At 60.4% G+C, this 13,123-nt stretch overlaps 1 protein-coding gene across 1 annotated transcript; it reads left to right on the plus strand.

Moving 5' to 3' along the window:
* Nucleotides 1-159: 159 nt before the first annotated feature.
* BHLHE23 (basic helix-loop-helix family member e23) lies at nucleotides 160-8,235 on the plus strand. The gene is made up of 5 exons (XM_043553193.1): nucleotides 160-187; nucleotides 1,963-2,132; nucleotides 3,992-4,089; nucleotides 4,540-4,691; nucleotides 5,616-8,235. Exons 1-5 carry the CDS (start codon nucleotides 160-162, stop codon nucleotides 6,863-6,865), a joined length of 1,698 nt encoding a protein of 565 aa, XP_043409128.1. The 3' UTR covers nucleotides 6,866-8,235.
* Nucleotides 8,236-13,123: the final 4,888 nt, after the last annotated feature.

Here is a 13,123-nt window from a genome sequence, read left to right on the forward strand (position 1 = left end):
GCACCAGTGCTGGGGGCACCGTGGGGTGGGGCTCGGCACGGGGTCGCGCAGGTGGGAACGGCCTAGAGCACCCCCAAGTGGCAGGGACTCTGCCGCAGGTGAGTGACAGCTGCTGGGCATTGTGGGTGGAAAGAGATCGGACCAGCCAGGAACCTGGTGATGGAGAAGAGGGAGCAGAGTGGCGAGGGTGAGCCTGCACGGAAACCCTGCCCGAGCCGGTACACCGACTTGTTCTCTGTGTGTTGCTCTAGGTCAGCGGCTGGGCCACGAACCAAGGAGACAGTTTGAGGAGATAAATTCATGCTGATGCATGCTGCACCTGTCTCCACGGCATCCTTCCCGAATACCCGGCAGGTGCCCCCTCTGCGGGGGATCCGAAGGTCCAGCTGGAGGGACAGGACTTGGGAGTCGTGAGCAACATTCGGGAGGCGGCCGGGAACTGTCTTATATGTGCCTCATCACGAGGCCACATCGCATTAAAACCTCCTCTCGTACGGCGTGGCAGCCTGGAAATAGCACGCTCAGTGAGCGAAGCCCACGAGGCATGATTGCAGTCACACGAAATGTCCAGAAGAGGCACAGACACAGACAGAAAGGAGACAGGTGGTTGCCAGGGGCTGGGGGAGGGGAGGAATGGAGAGCGGGTGGGTGAATACGGGGTGTCTGTTTTGGTGTGATAAAAGTGTCTTAAAATAGATTGTGAGGTGGTGAGGGATGCATAACACCGTGGACATACTGAGAACCTCTGAAATGTGCACTTTCAACGGGCGATCTGTGTCGTATGTGAATTACACCTCAGTGAAGCCTCTCTCATCAGCCTGGACGGGCCTGGCTCAGTGCCTGCTCGGAGGGGAGAGGGGGGAATCCTTTGAAAATCGCCCAGTGCCGTAAAAATGTGAAAGGTTGTAGTTCTGCGAAGCTTCTAACAACACCTAGACCAAAAACAGCTTCTTGGGGGCGCCTGGGCGGCTCAGTCGGTTGAGGGTCCCACTCTCGATTTCGGCCCAGGTCATGACCTCACAGTTCATGGGACCGAGCCCGATGGGATCCCCATGGGATCGAGCACTGGCAGTGCAGAGCCCGCTTGGAATTCTCTCTCTCTCCCTCCCTCTCTGCCCCTTCCCCTCTCGCACTTGCTCTCTAAATAAACAAACATTTTTTAAAAAACAGCTTCTTGTAAGCAGACCAGGACCAGTCCGTCCACCTGCCCCAAGAAGAGTGTGGTGACACAGGGCAGAGGTGGGTCAGATGCCGACCACCACCCTGGGCACTGTGGCACAGGCTCTAGGGGCTTTGAGGGCGTGCACTAAGCACTGCCTAGAGGCACGTGGTAAGGGGTACACAGAGACACGTGTCACCCTAAGATGAGCTAAGCAGCCCTCTCCTCCATCACCAGAGACCCGGAAAGACAACGGGGGCGGGGGGCAGAGTCCCGCCTGAAATCCCAGAGGAACCACCCGGCCTCCTCCCTGCTGGGCGAGCCGGAGGTGGTCCTGGCTGCCCCTAGGGACCTTGTCCCCGGGGAACCATCCACGCAAAACCGCAAAGAGTTGCAACGTCGTTTGGCCTCCCGCACTAGAGCGATATCACAGAAACGAAGCACAACCGGAAAGCGGGTGCAGAGATGTGCAAGAAAATCAGTAAAAGCATTCAGAGGTTTGAAATAAATGCGTGTTAGGCACCTTTCAGAGAACGTCTGTGCGTGAACGCCCCACGTCCCCACACCGGCCACCGTGGCCTCCTGTTCGTTAGTGGTGTTTGACAAGAAACGGTTGAAACGTCACGGGTGGTGTAGGAATGAGAAGGATGCTCTGCGCTAGGAGACGGGAACCCTACCGCGCAGGGCTCATCCCCAACACTGAGGTGGATTCTTCCGCCCCTGAGGCTGGGAATCCCCCAGAAGGTCCACGCGGTGTGTCCACGGCCTCTCCTTGTCCTGTCTCGACGCCCCTCCATTCGCAGATGAGGAAGTGTGGCTTGCCCGAGGCCATGCAGCAGCGAGCTCTGGGGACCCCAGCGCCGTGTTCCCTGCTGCTCCCCTGCCCCAGCCTGCCTGCCTGGCCCCCCAGGTGACTGTGTTCCACGCAGGCCCCCACCTGCCCCACCGGCCCCCCTTCCCCAAGACCCAACAAGTACAGATGCAGGGGCAGCCGGCGCCATCCACTGGGGGCTGTGGCATCCGACTGTCCCCGCCTGGCTGCGGCAGAAGGGCCGGCCGCATGCAGGGACCGTGCCTGCGTGACCCAGAGTGGCTACCCGGAGGGCGGAGGAACCACTGTTCAGAACAGCCTTCAGTTACAAACACAGTCCCACTTTACTGATGCGGAGACGGGCCCAGGGAGGCTGCGGAGCTACCCGTAAGCGGTGGAGTCCGTGCAGCCCTACCTCACCCCATGCTGCCCCTGCCTGCAAGGGTGAAGGGCCCAGAGCTGGGGAGACCTGGGCCACGGGACAGATGTGCTTCATCAGGCTGTATACACCAGGGCCAGCCTCGAGCCACCAAACCCCGGGACCGTGAACCCAGTGACCAGCATGACAGACAACAGGAACCTGGGAAGCAGCCTCCTGCGGCCGGTGAGCTGGTGCCCAGAGGGCGGGAGAGCAGGCCTCCACCTGGCCCTGAACTCCGAGGAGCCCCAGAGCCCAGCGGGTGGGGCGCAATCTCCTGGGCGGCCAGCAGGTGGCGGCGTCTGACCAAAAAACGGTGCCTCTCCGGGCGCCTGGCCGGGATTCGAAGCTGCTTTTCCGTCTGTGGGGGGTGGGCCCCCCACGAAGGCTGTTTTAGGGTCCTGGGCTCCAGATGTGGGCCCATCCCTGCCTCCAGTCCTTCTCCCAGCCGTTGAAGGTGCTTGGTTACGGGGCCATTTAGAAAATGGCCGTGGCCTGAAGTTTAGACATCCCAACTTCCATGCCCACCACAGACCAGGGTGCCCGTCCCCGGCTGCGACGCGGACGCCGGCTTTAACCAAACCTCCCGGGTGACGCCGACCTGCAGCCGTGGCTGGGACTCTGCTCCAGGCTTTTTTTTTTTTTTTTAAGGTTAAATCTTTTATTTCCGTTTTTTTAAGTTATTTTAATCACGCGATGCTCATCACAATCCCAAGTGCTCCCCTTAAGCCCCGCCCCCCGTCCCCCCCTCTGGTGGCCGTGGGTGTTCTTGGCACTGAGGAGTCTGTTTCTGGGCTTGTCTCTCGCTCTTTCTTTTCCCTTCTCTTGTTTGTTTCTTAGATTCCGCGTGTGAGTAAAATCATAGGGTCTTTGTTTTTGACTTAATTTGCCCAAGCGTATTTCCAGATCCATCCACGTCGTGGCAAATGGCAAGATTCCATTCTTCTTGGTGGCTGAATAATATTCCGTTGCCTGTCTGTCTCTACCTCTATCTCTATGTGTCTGTATATCAAGAGAGAGAGAGAGAGAGAGAGAGATCCAGGCCATGACTGGAAAGCCAACCTCACCGTACCTGCACAGTTACTATGTCGGTCACCACGGCGTTCTGCTGACACACCCCTCGGTGATTCAAATGCCCCCACTGGGTCCGTAGCATACCGTCCCCTCAACCCCATCACCTCCAGTCGGTCCTGAGCCCCAGAGGCAGGACATCGTCTGATGCACTTTTCCTCAGGGCCCCTGTGGACTTGGCCCGCCTCTCTGTGTCCCCTGTCACCCCCTCTCCCCTGCAGCTCTGCCAGGCCTGGAAGGACCTCCAGGAGGAAGTGTCCCCAGCCCCCAGAGCACAGTGGCCTGTAGAGAACACTTCCCTGAGCACAATGGCTGCCGCTGTCCTCTAACACGCCACACTCCTTCTGACAGCCCGGATGCCCCCACCCCCAGCCCTCTGGTCTAATTAACAGCCACTCACCCTTCAGACCACGGCCTGAACACCATGGCTGCCTGTCCACACAAGGCTGTCCTCAGAGCTGGCCTGTGACTGACCTCGGCCCAGGCCCCTCTCAGAAAGGCCTCACCCTGACCCTTCTCGTCCTTGCCAAAGACAGGGCCCACCTTCGCTCTGGGCCCGGAGATGCTGTGGGGGAGACCTGCCCTCCTGAACGCACAGCGAGGGCGACCACGAGGCCCCAGCACAGGCAGGTGCCTCAGCCTGTGTGTAGCTCCTCTCCATTCATTTCCATGCGGGGCCCGGAGCAAGGACGCCCTGAGGTTTTCCACGATGGCCTACCCCTAGGTTCCTGCCCTCAAACACCAGCACAGAGCACAGAAGCCCTTGAGAGCCAGGATCCCAGTCATTGCTGGATTTCCAGAACCTTCCAGACAGCAAATGGCTCTGAGCCATTCACTCCACGGCACCTACTCACCTCCCTGAGGACTCAACACCACACGCACCATTTCTGTTACTCTCTCCTTGAAGGAACCTGGAGAGCAGAGACACTAAGCCACCTTGCCAAGGTCTCGTGTGGAGGCCAGGGTGACACTTGTCTCTGGGCTGAGCCAGAAGCAAGCCTTCCCACCAGCTCCCGGGCCTCCAGGCAGCTTCCCACCCAGAGAAAGTCTGGGGTCCTGGCCTCCACCCCTCACTGGAAGAACCAAAAAGCTGGGTGCTGAGGCCGGCAGGACCTCCATCCACTGGGGCCGGATCCGAGAGGCGGCAGCAGCCCGGAGACTCCAGGGAAAGCCCCAGAAGCCAGTGTGCACGCAACGCCTGGGTGGTTTTCCGTCCAAGAACGCGGAGGAAAGTTAGCTGGTGGTGCGCTGGCCATGCGCGGATATCATTCCCTCAGCACACCCTGCAAACAGGGACCCAGGGTTTGAGGAAGGAACCATGGCGCCCTCAGCTCCTTCCCCTGCCCCATCTGAGCCGTTCTGGGCTTTTCCAACCTGTGTTAGAAACTCCATGGTTACTCCCATCGTCTCAGACCTTCCGAGAGCTCTGGCACTAGTTCCCAAAGCCTCCCCTCAGCCTCCAGAACTTTTCCTGGTGGGGCTCCCAGCTCGGCCCACCCCTCACACGGAGGAAGCTGAGCCCAGTGACCAGCACAGCCCCCACCCCCCTGCAGGCTCTGGGAGAATTGCAGAATAGGACCTCATACATCGCAGCACCCCCTCCCACCCCGGGCCCCCAGGCAAAGATCGGGTCGGGCGCCCACCTGGGGATGCCACCCTAGTGTCCCCGGGGTGGGGAGTGTTGGCTGAGACACGGGCCAGAATTACGACTCCTCCCACCCCCACCCCCAGTGTCTCACTGGCCACCCTCCCCAACTCCACCACGGAGGTCACACCCTGACAAGGACAAATGAGAAGACCTCTCTGCCCCTGGACAAGTGTGAGAAACCCTCACACCTGAATTACCAGAAAATTGAAACAAGACGTTGATCCTAAGCAAGTTTTGTCCTCAAAGTCCAATCCCTGCTTTAAGCCACTATGACTTGGGGGAGTGTGGAAAGGGAGGCACTCATCCGGGGAAAGTGCCAGGGGACCACAGGCCCAGGGACTTCCCGATGGCGCCACAGGGCGGGCAGCCGGAGTGAGCGGTGCGCAAACTCGGCTACGCGGCTGTACGTGGGCTCCGTGGGGCACCTACCCGGGCTGCACGCCCAAGACCCCGTGGGAGGCCCCAGGCCAGGGCTCCGCACCTGCTCCGGCTGGGGGGGGGGGGGCAGGTGTCCGGGGCTGTGCTGCGCGCTCCCCGCTCCGACCCCTGCGCGACGCCGGAGCCGGCTTCTGCCAGAAGAACCGGGGACAAGACCGGCTGAGGCAGGTGCCCGCGTCAGACGCGGGCGTCGTGCGGCGGCAGCCCCCGGGGAGGCAGGAATCGGCCGGAGACGCGGAGATGCAGGTAAAGCCGCGCCGCCAGCCCATCTCCACGCAGACCTCCAGCTCCCTGCATCCAGCGGTCCCCGCCCCGGCCGTCGGTAGGCGCCGCCGGTGGAGCCAGGCGGTCACCAAGTCCCCTCTGATTGGATGGCCGCGAAGTCCCAGCAGCCGCCTCCGCACCTTAAAACGGGAGCCGAGCGCGTGGGAGCTCCAGCCCGCCCCGCCCGGCCCTGCACGCGGCGGCGAGGGGTGGGGGAGGAGGAGGGCAGGAGGGAGCGAGGAGGAAGGACGAGGAGGACGGAGAGAGGAGGCGCCCAGGAGGCGGGGCCCGGGCGGCCGGAGAGGCTCCGGGACCGACCCACCGACCGCCGCCGACAGCCGGAGCGACGCGCGAGCCCGGAGCTGCACCGGCCGCGCGGCCATGGCCGAGCTCAAGTCGCTGTCGGGGGACGCGTACCTGGCGCTGAGCCACGGCTACGCGGCGGCCACGGCCGGCCTGGCCTACGGGGCGGCGCGGGGGCCCGAGGCGGCCCGCGGCTACGGCGCGCCGGGCCCGGGCGGCGACCTCCCCGCGGCGCCCGCGCCCCACGCCCCGGCGGCGGCCGAGAGCAGCGGCGAGCAGAGCCACGACGACGACGCCTTCGAGCAGCGGCGGCGGCGGCGGCGGCGGGGGCCCGGGGGCGCGGGGGACGGGCGGCGGCGGCCTCGGGAGCAGCGCTCGCTGCGGCTGAGCATCAACGCGCGCGAGCGGCGGCGGATGCACGACCTGAACGACGCTCTGGACGGGCTGCGCGCCGTCATCCCCTACGCGCACAGCCCGTCGGTGCGCAAGCTCTCCAAGATCGCCACGCTGCTGCTCGCCAAGAACTACATCCTCATGCAGGCGCAGGCCCTGGACGAGATGCGGCGCCTCGTGGCCTACCTCAACCAGGGCCAGGGCCTGGCGGGCCCCGTGGCCGCCGCGCCCCTGACGCCCTTCGGCCAGGCCGCTGTGTATCCCTTCTCTGCGGGCGCCCCGCTGCCCTGCCCGGACAAGTGCACCGCCTTCTCCGGGACGCCCTCGGCGCTTTGCAAACACTGTAACGAGAAGCCGTGAGGGCCCCGAGCCGCCCCCACTCCCGCACGCGTCTCACATTTTACCTTGCCACCCCCCCACCCCGCGACCGTGTCACCCTGCCCCGACCGGCCCCACCCACCGGGAGAAGGCGCCCGAAGTCGCTTCCAGCCTGTGCGCGCGGAACCGTGTAGGGCCGCGAGCTCAGAGCACGTCTGGGCGCGGTGGAGAGCGGAACACGGGAATCCGCGCCCCCGAGCCCTCGGTGCGCGCCCCGGGCAATCTCCTGACTTCCGGCTCCAAGCCCGGGACGGGACGGCGGACCTGCCCTGCTTGGGCGGGCATCGCCACGCACCCTGAAGAGAAAACCAGGACTACAGCTGGAGCGGGGACCGGCGGCGTGACCCCGGGGGAGCGGGCCTGCTGGGCGCCAGCCCGGTTCTCACCGAGCGCGGGGACAGAGCTTAGCCCCGCCGGGGCGCGTCCTCCGCCCAAGTCGTCTGCTCCCGCCGGACTGCGGACTGCGGGGCCCGCTCCTGGTGGGCGTGTTCCCGAGGCCGCGTGGCGCCTGCGCCGGGTACCTCGGGTCTCTGAGGCTCCGCGACCCCGTCGCGCCCCGACCCAGCCCCAACTGGCGTTTGGAAGGAGCTGCCCTAAGAAGACCCCGGGCCGGCAGCTTCGGGGCCCCCTCGAGTCCCAGTGTGTTACGTTTAGTTCCCCGCCTGCCTAAAGGCGCGCACCTCTAGAGGTGAGCCGACACCGGCTGTCTCCAAGTCTGCGGGATTTGTGCCCCCAAACAGCCCCCTGGGCTCCCCGGCCACCGCCGCTGACGCCAGCTCGTCCCCGCCGGGGTGCAGCCCGCGTGGAGTTGGATGGAGACCGCGGGGCGCCCTCCGCTTACAGGCAGCCGCGTGGAGGACGGTCCTCGGTGCCCACGACCGCACTTGGCCTGGGGTGTCAGGGAAGGGCCTGGTCTAGCTCCGGGGACCCGCAAAGCCCCCTCCGCACCAACCCCCACGCGTTTCCAGGGGAGGAGGCCGGGGCATGGGTGAGTAAGCTGGTGCCGGGGGCTACCTGACCTGTGGAAAGGTGTGGGGGGTCTGTCTCCGGGATGTCAGGGGCACGGGGCGGAATTCTGCCACTACAGGGGTCCCCGCACCCGCAGCCCGCCAGCCACCCTGCAGTCCGGCTGTCGGCTCCCAGTTCACCCCAGCCGCTCTGCTGCAACATCCAGCTTTATTAACCCAATTTCCTTGGCTGTCCTTAATGCTATGCTAATGAGGTGAGGACGGGGGCCCTACAAAGCCGCCTGTCTAAAGCATTTAACTTTAATTAATACATTTCAAAAGGCCCTTTTGTATTTGCAAAATGAAGTGTGCGATTAAGCCTTATCCATAAAGACATACGCTTAATACTGGTTTTTGCTAATTTCCATATTTATTTCTTCACTGTCTTTTCTTCTCCCGGACCCACAACTTTGTCAGTTTTGCACATTCAAAAAGGGGAGTCTTAGGAACTATGTTTCAAATCCCTTTTAGGGAAGGAGGGCAGGACAGGACCAGTGCGAGCCACTCACCCGCAGGGTCATTTCAAGTCGATGGTAAATCGACTCTATAAATCCCTTACCCTAATCTGAAACAGAGTTGCTGATTCTGGTTAAAACCAGACACGTTTAGGACATTTCTATTCAGAATAAAGTATTTGATTTCAAGATTTTGTTTTAAATATGATTAAATTTTAATATCAAATTAAATATGTTCATTTGTGACTGAACTCAATTTCAACTTTCAGATATTTGTGTCAACCTGGGCCACATGCTTCTAAATCACAGAGTCTAAAAAGTCCCTGAGATGCAGACAGCCATCTGTAAGCCGTCACTCAGCGAATATATGACATACTGAGGAGAAGGTGAGGGGAAAAAAAACCTCTCTGCCCCATCTTGGATGAAAAACAATTTTTTAAAAGGACCATTTCAGTAACGAGTTCTTCCAATTACTTGGTTTCCAAAAAAATTAAATTAAATGGGTTCTTTTAGATGCAAAAGCGGTGTATCTACTCTTCTGGAAAACGTCAGCCTGCCTCTCACTGGGGTGGAGTGGAGTCATTTTTCAGAGCAAAATTAGGCTGAATTCTCAGCAACGCTGATGAAGCAACTTGGTGTATCACATGCATGTCATTTCATACCCCCTTTCTTTTTTTTTTTAATGTTTATTTATTTTTGAGAGAGAGAGAGAGAGAGAGCAGGGGAGGGTCAGAGAGAGCAGGAGACACAGAATCGGAACCAGGCTCCAGGCTCCGAGCTGTCAGCACAGAGCCCGACGCGGGGCTCGAACCCATGGACCGTGAGATCACGACCTGAGCCGAAGTCCGACGCTCAGGTGACTGAGCGCCCCAGACCTCCCCGCTCTAAGACAGCCTGGACACTGGAAGAACTCCCAGCACGGCCCATGTGCCCCACATACGGGGCCCCAGGGTCTCTGCCCGTTGGCCAGCCCACCACCCTCTGGAAACGTGGGCGGGGGCTCTGGCTGTCTTCTCCCAAGGGCCGCGTCCCCACGGGGAGTCACTGCGGGTGACCTCCCAGAGGTTTCGTGACCTGACCACCAGCGCGGTCACTTCCTCAGCCCTGGGGAGGACTGAAATAGGAAGCAGCCTTTTTCCCAGAGGCTCACGCTTAGATCCGCCTCAGGGTGAGGGGAGAGGTACATGCTGTGATGTGGGGCGAGGGAGTGTCCCTTTAAACCCCAGCTGCCCCGCTCAGAACCGGCCATGCGGGAAACTGTAGCTTTTCTAGTGGCCACCTAAAAAGAGCGAATAGATGAAATTAACTCTAATGACTTTTCCGTGCCCCAGTGTATGCAAAACAGTATCATTTCAATGTGAAATCAGTGTTTTTAAATTATTAGGGGGGTATTTCATGCTCCTTCTTTTTTGTACTAAGTCTCCAAAATCCAGTGTGTCTGAATTCAGACCAGCCTCGTTTCGAGTACTCAGTGGCCACACGTGGCTCAATTGTACGGATGCAAAGCATATGAGGCGCCTTTGTTTCCTTCACCCTCATAATAAACAGGAAGTGCCCACTGGTTCGAGGAGTAAATTCCAGAGCTCAACAAAGAGGAGACGCCTTGTGACTCCTCAGTCTGGCTCACCAAGTCTAGGGGCAGGTGGCAAGGAAAGACGTTGTCAGCTTTCTACCGCGAAATGGGGCAGCACATCTACGGCGTCACCGGTTCCCAGCATCGCGCACCCACCTCCAAGCCTGGGGAGCCAGCATGGTGACACTCCAGGGGAGGGGGGCATCCTGAAGCCAACACTGCCTTCTTCCTCTGCTAACCACACAGCTGGAGGGCTCTGCCACGCTGTGCCACTCGAAGACCCAGGTTCATTCTAACTCAGTTGTGAGCCCGCGGAGCCCGCTCGTGGCGCCCTGGGGCAGGCTTCCCCAAGTCCAGGGGCTCCACAGGGGTCCCTTGCTGGGGTCGGGAGAGGCGAGTTGCCTGGCTGAGGTCCTGCACCCTGTCTGCATTCACTGACCGGCACATCCGTGGCCGATGCGGGTGCTAACACGCCTGCTTGCCCCGTGGCACCCCCAGCTTGCCAAGTGGAAAAAGAGGGCGCATGGGTCAGAAAACAAAAGTGGGGGGCCCTTATGGTTAAGCTAATGATTGAGCATCCCAGGACAGACACAGTCTCCTCTTCCTTCCTTTCTTTAAAACAACCGACGGCCGATATATCTCTCCCTCTCGTTTGGGTATTTTGATGAGAATGTTTCTACCTACTTGGTGAGCCTCCGTGGTCCCAGTACGTTCTGTTCCCGGAGGGCCCGGGATATTTGACACCCAGGGATCTTTGTTTTCCTCCGGTTAGGAAATTCGCTTACCTGAAACCGCATCCCTGCTTTTCAGTAACAGGTAATGGCATCGGAACTGCGGGAGCAGAACCCCACCCTACCCTAGCTCTGCCCCCGGGGGCCTGGGGCACGGGGCGCACGGGCCATCCCGCCCGCCCGAGGTCATCCGCAGCCCTCCTGCATGAGGCGCGGCGGCTTCCGACGGTTTCATTTTGTTGATTTCGTCCCAAAGGTGGGATTTTCTCTTCCCCCATGCAGATGTCGCTGGATTCGTCGGGGAACTTTGTTCTGCCCTACAAGCAAGCAGATGTGCGTCCGTGCAGACACGCGCTTCGCCAAGTACGCGTGTCTCTTTCCCCTGCAGGTTGGCAGCACCATTCAACGACGGGCGCCTCCTCCTACAGGACAAGTGCTGTTCTCCTAAAAGAATGTGTGAGACGCACGGACTGTTACCCAGCCTCCCCCGCGGGCGTCTGCGAAGTCTGACTGCAGCTCCCCAGCATAGGCTGTGGAGCCCCGGCCAACCCAGCAGAGAGCGATTACAGCAGTTTATCATGTGGATGTGCCTGTGATACGGCCCGAGTCTTTAATCGCTCTTGGCATCCCATCGTAAGGGATGGAAATAGAGGGATTTACAATGTATTAAATCATTTCTCCAACAATTAATTACCTCTTTGGATCATAACCCTGCACGTTATGTTCCGTACCCCAACAAAAGTCTTTCCATCAAACTGGAAAATTAGTACACATTTGCAGATTTAACCCCAAAGGGGCAAGACCCACGTTACCATAAATCCAGAACGGCTCCAAGAGTTAGCAACATTACCTTGGATGTCAGTGTTACCCCTGATTTACACAATGATTTATGCAGGTTCTCCCCAGTCTGAAGTGCCCGAGGCGTATGCAGTGATGTGAAGGAATGAACGCTGTTTGTAAGCGAGGCTCTGTGAGTAGGAAGCCGGATTATTTTCAAAGTCGGGGCGGAGGGGCGGCGCTCGTGAGAGGCACACGCGGAGGGGGGTGTCTGAGTAAACCGACGTTTCCACGCTCCTGTTCTGCGGTTGGCTGTGGGATCCCCCGGCTGTGGCCTGGTCAGGACACAGAGGGAGGAGGCTGTCTGGCTCCAATGACCGCTGCAGCCTGCATTTCCATCAGAATGCGAACCAGAGCTGTGCACGGGCCCGGCCGGTGGTCCCTGAGCCCCGAACACTCAGGCCCCTCCCGGGGTGCCCGCCCCACAGGGTGCCAGCCTGACGCGGGGAGGGGGGGCAGGGGGGTTGGTCGGTGGTGCCACCTGGGACAGGAGCAGGATCCTAGCTGGAGGGTTTCTTAGGAGCGGCTCGCCTGTGCGTTAGACACGGAGGGCCTTCCCAGCCAGCCTGGTTTCGCCCCCAAGCCCCATTTTGTCTAAAGCGATGAGCCCACCGCCAGTTGTGCTCCTGGGAGCCCTGATTCGGCCTGACAGGAGCCAACCTACCGGCTCTGTGGGGACAGCACTTGTGCTAATGAGGCCACAGCCAGTCTGGGAATTGGCCACAAACCCAAGGCACAAATGGGACCCGCAACACTCGCTCATGGCCACAAGGCATCTGACAGGACGCATTTCACTCTGCAGCCGGCTGGCTCTGAGCCTGGAGCCGTGTGTCCTCGGCCCTCCCTGCACCTCCCTGCTTTGACCACAGAGGCACGGAAGTCACAGAATCCCGGGGAACCATCTCTAAGTCTCATGCATTCTTTTACCGCCTCAGCGAACACCCGGGGCAGAAGCCCTCCTCTGCCCAGAGGGTTCCAGAGCCGGCCAGGCGGGGCTCGAGGGACCCGACCCGCCAGGTCATCACGGTGCAGATAGAACCCAGGCGTCCTCTGCCGAGGCCCTCGGAGGGTTTCGGGTAAAGCAGCCCGGATGCCGTCTGCTGAAAGCAAACCGGCAAGGGAGCAGCTCGTCACCGAGGAGGGCTACGCCCGCGATCGTTGGTCACTGGGACCCAGAAACCCCCCATCTGAGTCAGCTGATGCCAACAGGCCCGTGGCAACCAGACCGCTGGTGGAGAAAACGCCCGAACAAGATGATTTCGGTGTACAGATCCGTTCATCTCCTGAGCGTATCACTAACCCGCCCCGTTAGGCTGGACGAGCCTGGCTGCCAGCGGCCTTCCTCACTCCCAGAGGATCCGGAGATCTGCGCAGGCCGCACCTGCATTTCAAACAGCACACACCAGTGCGAAGGTGTGTGTTTCGTATTCAGGAATCTGGGTTTCCAGAAGAATCCAAAGCCTCTTAACTACAGAGAACTGCCATCCACCTACACTGGGTTCCCTCCTACGGGCTGTGGGTTTGGCAGCGACATTCAGAATGACCGGGCCCCTCCAGAGCCTCCCGTCCACTCTTTCTCCACCTCCGTGACATTGGGGTACCAGACGGGGTGAGCGCTTCGCCCCAGAATGTGCAAG

The sequence above is a fragment of the Prionailurus bengalensis genome, chromosome A3, assembly GCF_016509475.1.
Source record: "Prionailurus bengalensis isolate Pbe53 chromosome A3, Fcat_Pben_1.1_paternal_pri, whole genome shotgun sequence".
NCBI classification, from domain to species: domain Eukaryota; kingdom Metazoa; phylum Chordata; class Mammalia; order Carnivora; family Felidae; genus Prionailurus; species Prionailurus bengalensis.